Below are 11,538 nucleotides of genomic sequence, written 5' to 3'. Positions count from 1 at the left end.
GCGGGTTCGGCTCGGCTCGGCCCGGTTCGGCTCGGCCCGGCTCGGCCCCGCCCCGCCCCGCCCCGCGCCCCCCCCCTCCCTTCCCCCCTTTCCCTACCCCCCTCCCCAGGGCCGCGCTATGGAGCCGGGGCCGCGCGCGGGCTGAAAATCCCGCGCAGCTTCCGCGCAGCCGCGCGCGCACGGCGCCGCCAGGGCCATCTTGGGCCGCTCGGCACGGTGAGAGCGGGGCCGGGGCCGGGGGGGGACGCGGGGACACATTTTGGGGGGGGGGGTGACGCGCGCAGGGGGCGCGGAGCGGCGCTGCGGCTGAAAATCGCTCCGCGACCCCCCGAGCCGGGAGCGGCGCTCGCCGGGCCGAGAGCCCCCGCGGGTGCGTCGGACTGCGGGGATGGATGCGGGATGTCCGTTTCCCCCCCCCGGCAACGCTGACAGCGCGGCGCGCGCAGCCGCCCCCATCCCGCCACCTCCGCGCGGGGCCGGGGGGGAACCGAAAGCGTCGCGCTGCTCTCGGGGGGTGGGAAATACCCGGGGTGGGGGTGGGCAGCTCCGGGGGGCGGGGGAAGTCCCCGCGGGTTCCCCCGCCCCGCTGTCACCGATGGGAGGAGGGAGGGGGGGGGGCTGCCGCGTTCCCAGGGGTGACCCGAGGGGGTGACATTGGGGGATGCGGTCCCCCGGGGGTGACCCCTGTGGGGGTGACACTGTGTGTGTGTGGTGGGGGGGGCGGGTTGGTGCCTCCCCCCGGCTCGGCTCGGTCCCATAGCGTTGGGGTCGCGTCGGGGCCCCCCCGGCTGGCAGCGGGGCAGGCGCGTGCCGGCGGTGCCGTGCCGGGCAGGACGCCAAGTCCCAGAGCCGGGGGGGGTCGGGGGGGGGATGGCGGCCGTGCCCACGGGAGCTCCGCACCTCCCCGCACCGTTGGGGGGCGGCGCTGCCCCGCAGTTCTCCCGGCGCCCATTTCCCGTTCCCCCCCTCGCCCCGCAGTCCCGCTGTCGGTGCCGCCGTCCCGCAGCGCCCGCCGCAGCGCCCGATGAACTCCATGAACCCCATGAAACCGTCGCTGCCGCCCGCACCGCACGGGTGAGTGCCGCCCCACGGCCGCCCGGCGCGTGGCATCCTTCCCCTGTCCCCCCCCCCCACCTCTCCCCCCTAATTAAGTTGTTTTTCTTTCTAGTGATGGTTCATTTGCATATGAGGCTGTTCCCTGGCAACCGAGCACCAATCAGCCGCCGGGATCCCTCTCCGTGGTAACCACCGTCTGGGGGGTCAGCAACACCTCGCAGAGCCAGGTACCGCCCCCCCCCAACCCCCCCCCGTGCCCCACGCTCCTGTCTGCCCAACCCCCCTCCCTCCCCCCGGGGTCCTGAAGGCCGGCAGCAGGGAGGAGCTGCCCTGTGAGGGTGGGGCTGGGAGGGGCTTCCCGAAGGGGGCGGGGCCACCTGGTGTGGGCGGGGCTTAGGGGGGGGCTCTGAAGTGTTGGGTGGGGGGACCCCAGTGAGACCCCATTGATCCCCAGTGAGACCCCACTGACTGAACGTTGATGCCTGCTGAGACCCCACTGACGATCTTTTGAAACCCACTGAGATCCCGCTGACTTTCCATTGACCCCCACTGACACCCCTTGATCACCTGTTCACACTGAGACCCCACTGCCTTAACACTGACACCTGCTCAGACCCCACTGACAGCCGCCAAGACTCCATGAAGCCCCTCCTGGGATCCCATTGATTTTTCTTTGAGCTCTCACTGGGACCCCGCTGACAATCGCTGAGACCCTGTTGACACTGAGATCCTACTGGCTGTTGACCCCACTCAGACCCCACTGACAGGCTCTTGATACCCAACACGACCTCACTGACAGCCACCAAGACCCCACTGCCTTTCCAGTGACCTCCACTGAGACCCCGTTGACGTCCAGTGAGCTCCCACTGGCTGTCCACTGACACCCGCTGAGATCCCACTGCCACCCACAGACCCTACTGACTTTCTATTGACACCCACTGGGATCCCACTGGCACCCCATGAGTTCCTACTGACTGTTCATTGACCCCCACTGAGCACCACTGACCTCCTGTTGATACCGAGACCCCACTGGCTGTCCACCGAGACCCACTGAGATCCCATTGACACCCACTGAGACCCCACTGAGTGTCCATTGACACCGAGACCCCACTTTCTCAACCTCGACGCCCGCTCAGACCCCACTGACCGTCCCCTGACCCGCAGTGAGGCAGCACTGACAGCTGCTGGGCTCCCAATGACTTTCCTCTGACCCCTGAGTCCCCGCTGGCCGACCAACGAAGCTCACACTGCAGTGATGCCGCCGAGACCCCGGTGACGCTCACTGCCCCCACGCGCTCAGAGGTGCCAGCAGATCGCAGTCTCACCGCCCCCCATGCTGTGCCCCTCGCCCCCAACCCCACGTCCCCCCCCCCACGCAGGTTTTTGGCAGCCCCATGGGCCCCGGGGGCGGCAGCTCCAGCACCCCGCTGCTGCCCGGCGTGGCGGGCGCCGGTTCGGGGATGAGCTCTCCGCAGTTCCTGGCGCAGCCGTCCTTTGCCGAGCCGGCTCCCACCAAGGGCTACGTGCAGCAGAGCGTCTACGGCCGCGGCTCCTACCCCGGCGGGCCCGGCTTCGCCCCCAGGTAAGGCCGGCACGGCCCGGCGCGGTGACGCCCGGCACGACCGCGGCTCCCCCTCCCCACTGCCTGTGCTCCGCAGCTACGCGGGCAGCCCTGGTGCCATGGGGCTCCCGGCGCACGCCGCCCGCCCGCCCCCCGCCGCTGACTTCACCCAAGCGGCCGCCGCCGCCGCCGTGGCCGCCGCCGCCGCCACCGCCACGGCCACAGCCACGGCCACGGTGGCGGCGCTGCAGGAGAAGCAGAGTCAGGAGCTGAGCCAGTACGGCGCGGTAAGGACAGCTGCACGGGGGGGGGGCGGCGTGGGCACACGGCACTGACCGCCGTTTCCGGCACTGACCGCCGTTTCCGCGCCGCAGATGGGAGCAGGGCAGCCCTTTGGCACTCAGTTCCTGCCCCACGCCTCCCCGCGCGGCCCCACCGGCCTCAGCCCCGGCGGCGTGGCGAGCGTCATGGCACCCCTGGGCGTGGGGCCCGCGCGGGCGCCGGCGGTGGGCACGCTGTACGGTGCGCAGCGGCTGCCCCAGCACAGCTACCCAGGGCCCCCCCCCGGGCAGCAGCTGCCGCGGCAAGGCGTCAAGCGGACGTACGGCGGAGAGGTGAGTGCGGCCGTGGGGCTGCGGGGCTGGGACCGGTGCTGCGTCGCCAGAGCCGTGCTGACGCTGTGCCCGCAGGGGTACCCGGCACAGCAGTACCTGCAGGGCGGGCAGTACCCCGGCACGCAGTACCCCCCCGGCGCCCCCCAGTCCTCAGCGCCGTCCCCGTCCTACCCCGGGCACAGGATGCAGCCGGGCGTGGGCCAGTACCTCTCCGCTGCGGGCGGCACCGGGGCCTACTATAAGGTATGGGAGGGGGTGAGGGGCGCGGGGCCGGCGCTGCGGGGGGTGCGGGGCTGACGCCGGGCCGTCACCATCCCTGCAGGCGGCTGAGCAATTCAATGGGCAGAGTGCAACCTTCGGCACCTACAGCCAGGCTGCCATCAGCGGGGTGAGTGCCGGCAGTGTGGGCGTGCCGTGGGGCTGCCAGCAGTGTATGATAATGGGGGTGGTGGTGGGTGATGGTGGTGATGGTGGTGATGATTCTGGTGGTGATGATGGTGGTGGTGGTGATGATGGTGATGGTATCCCTACAGCCGGGGCGCTTGGTGCCAGGGTACCCCAGCTCACCCCTGCCTGGGAACCCCACACCGCCCATGACGCCGGGGAGCAGCATGGCCCCCTACATGTCCCCAGGCCAGGACGTCAAGGCTCCCTTCCTGCCTGATGTGAAGCCCAGCATGGCTGCCCTGCACCCCTCGCCCTCAGGTAGGAGCGGTGGGAGGATCGCTGCGGCGTTGCCCCTTTAAGGCTGGGTGCTGCAGGGGGTGGGCGGGGTTTTGGCTCAGGGGTGTGGCCAATGGGAGGGGCTGTGGTCTGCGAGGGGAGGGGCATCGTGGGTTGCACCCAATGAGAGAGGTGAGGGTGTGGCTTTCAGGAAGAGGGCGTGGCCAACAAATGTGGGAGGGGCTTAAGGCAGGGGTGGGGCTTCGGGGGGTACCTGGGAGTGGGAGGGGCTTCCCTACGGGGGTGGAGTCAGCTGGGGCAGGCAGCTATTAAACGTGGGGGGGGGTGGGGTGACCCCACTGCGAAACCATGAGCTCTCATTGACCCCCCCTGGGACCCCGCTGACCCCTGCTGAGACCCCACGACCACCCATTTATGCCCACTGAGACCCCATGACACCCACCTTGTCCCCACTGGCCATCCACTGCCACTGCCACCACCCCACTGCCACTGCACGACACCCACCGCTGCCCCACGGATGTCCACCCAAGGTCCCCTGCCACCCCCCTGATGTCCCCTGCCCCCCTGCTGTCCCTGCAGGGCCGCCCGCAGGTGAGGAGCTGCGCCTGACCTTCCCAGTGCGTGACGGCGTGGTGCTGGAGCCCTTCCGCCTGCAGCACAACCTGGCTGTCAGCAACCACGTCTTCCAGCTGCGCGACTCCGTCTACAAAACGCTGATGATGAGGTCAGGGGGGGCCAGGGGGACGGGCGGGGGGTGGTGAGCTGCCATGGCGTGGGGCAGCACCGCAGGGCGCTGTGGGGCACAGGGGGGCTGAGTGTGGCACAGGGGTGGCAAAGGGTCCTGCATGGCACTGCATGGCACAGCGTGGCACAGCGTGGCAAAGCGCCGCGTGGTGCGGCCCTCGATGGCTCATCATGGCACAGTTCTGCACACTGCGGTCCTACGTGGTGTGTTGTGGCTTGTGGCACAGTGCTGTGTGATACAGCGCCACACAGCTCAGCATGGCACAGTGCTCCATGACATGGCTCTGCACAGCTCAGCATGGCACAGTGCTCCATGACATGGCTCTATAGAGCTCAGCATGGCACAGTGCTCCATGACATGGCTCTGTACAGCTCAGCATGGCACAATGCTCCATGACATGGCTCTGTACAGCTCAGCATGGCACAATGCTCCATGACGTGGCTCTGTACAGCTCAGCATGGCACAATGCTCCATGACGTGGCTCTGTACAGCTCAGCATGGCACAATGCTCCATGACATGGCTCTGTACAGCTCAGCATGGCACAGTGCTCCATGACGTGGCTCTGTACAGCTCAGCATGGCACAGTGCTCCATGACGTGGCTCTATAGAGCTCAGCATGGCACAATGCTCCATGACATGGCTCTGTACAGCTCAGCATGGCACAGTGCTCCATGACATGGCTCTGTACAGCTCAGCATGGCACAGTGCTCCATGACGTGGCTCTATAGAGCTCAGCATGGCACAGTGCTCCATGACGTGGCTCTGTACAGCTCAGCATGGCACAATGCTCCATGACATGGCTCTATAGAGCTCAGCATGGCACAGTGCTCCATGACATGGCTCTGCACAGCTCAGCATGGCACAGTGCTCCATGACATGGCTCTGCACAGCTCAGCATGGCACAGTGCTCCATGACGTGGCTCTATAGAGCTCAGCATGGCACAGTGCTCCATGACGTGGCTCTATAGAGCTCAGCATTGCACAGTGCTCCATGACGTGGCTCTATAGAGCTCAGCATGGCACAGTGCTCCATGACATGGCTCTGTACAGCTCAGCATGGCACAGTGCTCCATGATGTGGCTCTGCACAGCTCAGCATGGCACAATGCTCCATGACGTGGCTCTATAGAGCTCAGCATGGCACAGTGCTCCATGACATGGCTCTGCACAGCTCAGCATGGCACAGTGCTCCATGACATGGCTCTGCACAGCTCAGCATGGCACAGTGCTCCATGACATGGCTCTGCACAGCTCAGCATGGCACAGTGCTCCATGACATGGCTCTATAGAGCTCAGCATGGCACAGTGCTCCATGACATGGCTCTATAGAGCTCAGCATGGCACAGTGCTCCATGACATGGCTCTGCACAGCTCAGCATGGCACAGTGCTCCATGACGTGGCTCTATAGAGCTCAGCATGGCACAGTGCTCCATGACATGGCTCTGCACAGCTCAGCATGGCACAGTGCTCCATGACGTGGCTCTATAGAGCTCAGCATGGCACAGTGCTCCATGACATGGCTCTGCACAGCTCAGCATGGCACAGTGCTCCATGACATGGCTCTGCACAGCTCAGCATGGCACAGTGCTCCATGACGTGGCTCTATAGAGCTCAGCATGGCACAGTGCTCCATGACATGGCTCTGCACAGCTCAGCATGGCACAGTGCTCCATGACGTGGCTCTATAGAGCTCAGCATGGCACAGTGCTCCATGACGTGGCTCTATAGAGCTCAGCATTGCACAGTGCTCCATGACGTGGCTCTATAGAGCTCAGCATTGCACAGTGCTCCATGACATGGCTCTATAGAGCTCAGCATGGCACAGTGCTCCATGACATGGCTCTGTACAGCTCAGCATGGCACAGTGCTCCATGACGTGGCTCTGCACAGCTCAGCATGGCACAATGCTCCATGACATGGCTCTATAGAGCTCAGCATGGCACAGTGCTCCATGACATGGCTCTGCACAGCTCAGCATGGCACAGTGCTCCATGACATGGCTCTGCACAGCTCAGCATGGCACAATGCTCCATGACATGGCTCTGCACAGCTCAGCATGGCACAGTGCTCCATGACATGGCTCTGCACAGCTCAGCATGGCACAGTGCTCCATGACATGGCTCTGCACAGCTCAGCATGGCACAATGCTCCATGACATGGCTCTGCACAGCTCAGCATGGCACAGTGCTCCATGACATGGCTTTATAGAGCTCAGCATGGCACAGTGCTCCATGACATGGCTCTGTACGGCTCAGCATGGCACAGTGCTCCATGATACGGCCCTACAAGGCATGTACTGATGCTTATGGCACAGCACGGCACCGCACTGCATAACACGGCCCTCGGCTCATCGTGGCACAGTGCTGCACACCGGGGTCCTACTTTACGTGCCGTGGCGCAGTGCTGATGACCCGTCCCACGCAGCTCAGTGCTGCACACCGTGGTGCTGAGCTGCATGGCGTGGCTCAGCATGGCTCGGTGCATCTCCCCCACTCTTCCCCCCCCCTGCTGCCCCCCAGGCCCGACCTGGAGCTGCAGTTCAAGTGCTACCACCACGAGGACCGACAGATGAACACCAACTGGCCGGCCTCCGTGCAGGTCAGCGTCAACGCCACGCCGCTCACCATCGAGCGCGGCGACAACAAGACCTCGCACAAACCGCTCTACCTGAAGCACGTCTGCCAGCCCGGCCGCAACACCATCCAGATCACCGTCACCGCCTGCTGCTGCGTGAGCGGGGCCGCGGGGCGGGCGGGGGGCTGCGGGGGGCTGTGGGGCCTTGGCTCACCGCGCCGTCGCCCCGCAGTCGCATCTCTTCGTGCTGCAGTTGGTGCACCGGCCCTCGGTGCGCTCGGTGCTGCAGGGCCTCATCAAGAAACGGCTGCTGCCTGCTGAGCACTGCATCACCAAAAGTGAGTGCGGGGCGCCGGGGGATGGCGTGGGGTTGGGGGTCTCCTCCTCACCCCGCATCTCGCCCCTTCCCCCAAGTTAAGAGGAACTTCAGCAGCGGGACCATCCCGGGCACGCCTGGGCCCAACGGGGAGGACGGCGTGGAGCAGACGGCCATCAAGGTGTCCCTCAAGTGCCCCATCACCTTCCGCCGCATCCAGCTGCCTGCCCGGGGGCACGACTGCCGTCACATCCAGGTGGGAAGGGAAGGGAGGGGAAGGGAAGGGAGGGGAAGGGAGGGGAAGGGAAGGGAAGGGAAGGGAAGGGAAGGGAAGGGAAGGGAAGGGAAGGGAAGGGAAGGGAAGGGAAGGGAAGGGAAGGGAAGGGAAGGGAAGGGAAGGGAAGGGAAGGGAAGGGAAGGAAGGGGAGGGAAGGAAGGGGAGGGAAGGAAGGGAAGGGAAGGAAGGGAAGGGGAGGGAAGGGAAGGGAAGGAAGAGGGGAAGGGAAGGGAAGGGAAGGGAAGGGAAGGGAAGGGAAGGGAAGGGAAGGGAAGGGAAGGGAAGGGAAGGGAAGGGAAGGGAAGGGAAGGGAAGGGAAGGGAAGGAAGAGGGAAGGGAAGGGAAGGGAGGGGAAGGGAAGGGAGGGGAAGGGAAGGGAGGGGAAGGGAAGGGAAGGGAAGGGAAGGGAAGGGAAGGGAAGGGAAGGGAAGGGAAGGGAAGGGAAGGGAAGGAAGAGGGGAAGAGAAGGAAGAGGGGAAGGGAAGGGAAGGGAAGGGAAGGGAAGGGAAGGGAAGGGAAGGGAAGGGAAGGGAAGGGAAGGGAAGGGAAGGGAAGGGAAGGGAAGGGAAGGGAAGGGAAGGGAAGGAAGAGGGGAAGGGAAGGGAAGGAAGAGGGGAAGGGAAGGGAAGGAAGAGGGGAGGGGAAGGGAAGGGAAGGGAAGGGAAGGGAAGGGAAGGGAAGGGAAGGGAAGGGAAGGGAAGGGAAGGGAAGGGAAGGGAAGGGAAGGGAAGGGAAGGGAAGGAAGAGGGGAAGGGAAGGGAAGGAAGAGGGGAAGGGAAGGGAAGGAAGAGGGGAAGGGAAGGGAAGGAAGAGGGGAAGGGAAGGGAAGGGAAGGGAAGGGAAGGGAAGGGAAGGGAAGGGAAGGGAAGGGAAGGGAAGGGAAGGGAAGGGAAGGGAAGGGAAGGGAAGGGAAGGGAAGGGAAGGAAGAGGGGAAGGGAAGGGAAGGGAAGGGAAGGGAAGGGAAGGGAAGGGAAGGGAAGGGAAGGGAAGGGAAGGGAAGGGAAGGGAAGGGCAAAGGATGGGGAAAGGATGGGGAAAGGATGGGGAAAGGATGGGGAAGGGGAAGGGAGCCCCTATCGGTGCCAGCTCAGCCCCATCTGTCCCACAGTGCTTTGACCTGGAGTCCTACCTGCAGCTCAACTGTGAGCGGGGCACGTGGCGGTGTCCTGTGTGCAAGTGAGTGCAGTCTGTGGGACTGGGGTGTCTTCCTGGGGCCATCCCTGGGTGTCCCTGTGGGGTTGTGCCTCAGTGTCCCTCACTGTCCGTCCCTTGGTGTTCCAGTGGAGCCATGCCTCGGTGCCCATGCAGGGTTGTTCCTTGGTGCCCCCACTCTGTGTCCCCGTGAGGACACAGGAGCTGTGCCCCTTGTTGTCCCTCACTGTCCTATGGTGTCCCCACGGGGTGTCCCTCAGTGCTCTCATTGACCCATGCCTCAGCGTCCCCACGGGGGTGTCCCATGGTGTCCTTCGGTCTCCCAATGGAGCTGTGCTATGGCATCTGCACGGGGCCAGCCCTTGGTGTCCCCTGCTGTCCCCTCACTGCTGTGCCTCCCGCAGTAAGACGGCGCTGCTGGAGGGGCTGGAGGTGGACCAGTACATGCTGGGCATCCTGATCTACATCCAGAGGTGAGTGCTGCTGCCCCCCGACCCCACACGGCCACGCTGCCCACCGCCACGCCATGCCACCGCCCGCAGCTCGGACTACGAGGAGATCACCATCGACCCGACGTGCAGCTGGAAGCCGGTGCCCGTCAAACCCGACCTGCACATCAAGGAGGAGGCGGACGGGCCGGCTCTCAAACGCTGCCGCACCGCCAGCCCGGCGCACATGGTGCTGCCCAACATCATGGAGATGATCGCGGCGCTGGGGCCGGGCTCCTCGCCCTTCGCCGCCCCGGCGGCCGATTACGGCACGCAGGGTGAGCGTAACCCCGCCGCGGTGCTCTGACCCCCCCCCATTTGGTGCCACGCTCAGCCCGTTTCTTCGCCCCATTCCTCCTGCAGGTTCCACGTTCCCGGCCCCTTCAGCCTATCCAGAGCCGTTCCCCCCCGCCGCCCCCGGCACGCCGACGCTGGGGGACTTTGCGCCGCCCGCCTCCTTCCCACCCGAGCTGCTGCCCCCCGACAAGCCGCCCGCTGCCCCCCTGCCTGGACAGGTCGTTAATGGGGGGGACGAGGAGGAGGAGGAGGAGGAGGGTGATGGGTGCTGAAGGCCGCTGTCCCCACAGCTGCCTCCCGCCGGCCGGATGGAGCCGTCCCACGCCGCCGCTCTTCACGCCATGGGCAGCCCAGCGCAGCATCGCGCCGTGCCCCCCCCGCGGCCCCCGCCGGGCAGCGCCGGCCCCGATGTCACCTTCAGCACCGCGCCGGGGAGCGGGGATGGGACGGAACCCGCGCTGGATGTGAGTATGGGGAATGGGGGGGGAAGGTGGGGAGGGAGGGTGAGTCCCCTGCTGGGCTCCAGCATCCCCTGCAGTGCCTTGGTGTTCCTCCATACCCCCCGGTGTCCCCACAGAGCTGTGCCTTCGTGTCCCTCAGCATCTCCCATCCCTCTGTGCCTTCGTGTCGCTCAGCATCCCTCTGTGTGTCCCAGCATCCCCACGGCGCTGTGCCTCGTGTCCCCCTGCTGTCCCCACGGAGCTGTGCCTTCGTGTCCCTCAGTGCCCCTTGGTGTCCCCTTAAGGCTGTGCCTTAATGTCCTTCAGTATCCCCCACTGTCCCCGTGGAAGCTCGCTTCCTGGTCCCCCGTTGTCCCCATGGAGCTGTGCATTCATTCATGTCCCACAGCATTTCTCAGTGTCCCCCACTGTCCCCATGGAGCTGTGCTACATGGTCCCCTGCTGTCCCCATAGAGCTGTGCCTTGGTGTCCCTCAGCATCCCTCACTGTGCCCCACTGGCCCACAGAGCTGCATCTCAGTGCCCTTTATTGTCCCATTAAGGCTGTGCTCCAGTGTCCCCCTGGAGAATCGCTTCCTGGTCCCCAGGTGTCCCCTCGGAGCTGTGCCATTGTCCCTCAGGATCCCCTTATGACTGTGCCTCGCTGTCCCCATTGGGCCGTTTCTCACTGTCCCTCGGTGTCCCCGTGGAGCTTCGGTGCTCCTCCTCAGTGACATCCCTTGGTGTCACGTCCACGTAGCTGTGCTGCATTGCGTCGTGTCCCTTGGATCCCCCGAGGGGGGAGGGAATCCCTCGGTGTGTTGGGGGGCCGTTGGGGGATTTTGTGGGGGTACGGAGGGGATTTATAACGCTTGGGGGGGGGTTGCTGGGCTGTGCCCCACCTGCAGCTGCTGCCCGAGCTGACCAACCCCGAGGAGCTGCTGTCCTACCTGGGCCCCCCCGACCTGCCCAGCAGCACCAACGACGATCTGCTCGCCCTCTTCGAGAGCAACTGAGGCCCCTCCCGGCCCCGGGGGGCGGCGGGCGGGCGGGCGGCCCCCCGGAGCGGCCCCGTCCTGCAGAGCGCAGCGCTGTACATATGTACAAACACTACCGCCCCGCTCCATTAAAGCCTTTCTCTCCCATGTCCTCACGCGTGTCCGTGCCCCGCGTGGGGAGGGGTCGGCTGTGGGGGGGAGGGGCTGTGCGCAGGGTGCGGGCCGGGCTCGGGGGCGCGCTCCCCGTCCCACGTGCGCGTTCCCGCCGCTCCCATCCGCCACCCGCCTCGCGCATGCGCGCCGCTCCCCGCCCCGCACCCGCCGCTCCCCGCGCG

General features: G+C 65.8%; 1 protein-coding gene across 1 annotated transcript; it reads left to right on the top strand.

The window, feature by feature from the left end:
* The first annotated feature begins 84 nt into the window (after positions 1-84).
* Positions 85-11,354, top strand: ZMIZ2 (zinc finger MIZ-type containing 2). The gene is made up of 19 exons (XM_052702349.1): positions 85-216; positions 979-1,074; positions 1,169-1,283; positions 2,436-2,638; positions 2,715-2,904; positions 2,992-3,231; positions 3,307-3,474; positions 3,554-3,619; positions 3,765-3,936; positions 4,495-4,639; positions 7,181-7,391; positions 7,468-7,573; positions 7,650-7,807; positions 8,938-9,005; positions 9,386-9,454; positions 9,524-9,747; positions 9,833-9,984; positions 10,057-10,230; positions 11,114-11,354. Exons 2-19 carry the CDS (start codon positions 1,025-1,027, stop codon positions 11,219-11,221), a joined length of 2,619 nt encoding a protein of 872 aa, XP_052558309.1. The 5' UTR covers positions 85-216; positions 979-1,024; the 3' UTR covers positions 11,222-11,354.
* Positions 11,355-11,538: the final 184 nt, after the last annotated feature.

Source organism: Tympanuchus pallidicinctus, unplaced genomic scaffold, assembly GCF_026119805.1.
Source record: "Tympanuchus pallidicinctus isolate F22 unplaced genomic scaffold, pur_lepc_1.0 scaffold44, whole genome shotgun sequence".
In the NCBI taxonomy this organism is placed as follows: Eukaryota; Metazoa; Chordata; class Aves; order Galliformes; family Phasianidae; genus Tympanuchus; species Tympanuchus pallidicinctus.
Note: the sequence above shows the minus strand (reverse complement) of the source record. Positions and strands in the feature narration are given on the sequence as shown.

Bases quoted from the DNA above. Each gene is read 5' to 3' on its own strand.
- ZMIZ2 (XM_052702349.1), top strand. From the start codon at position 1,025: ATGAACTCCATGAACCCCATGAAACCGTCGCTGCCGCCCGCACCGCAC. The intron at 1,284-2,435 runs GTACCGCCCCCC...CCCCCCACGCAG, and splicing joins GCAACACCTCGCAGAGCCAG to GTTTTTGGCAGCCCCATGGG. The intron at 9,748-9,832 runs GTGAGCGTAACC...TTCCTCCTGCAG, and splicing joins GGCCGATTACGGCACGCAGG to GTTCCACGTTCCCGGCCCCT.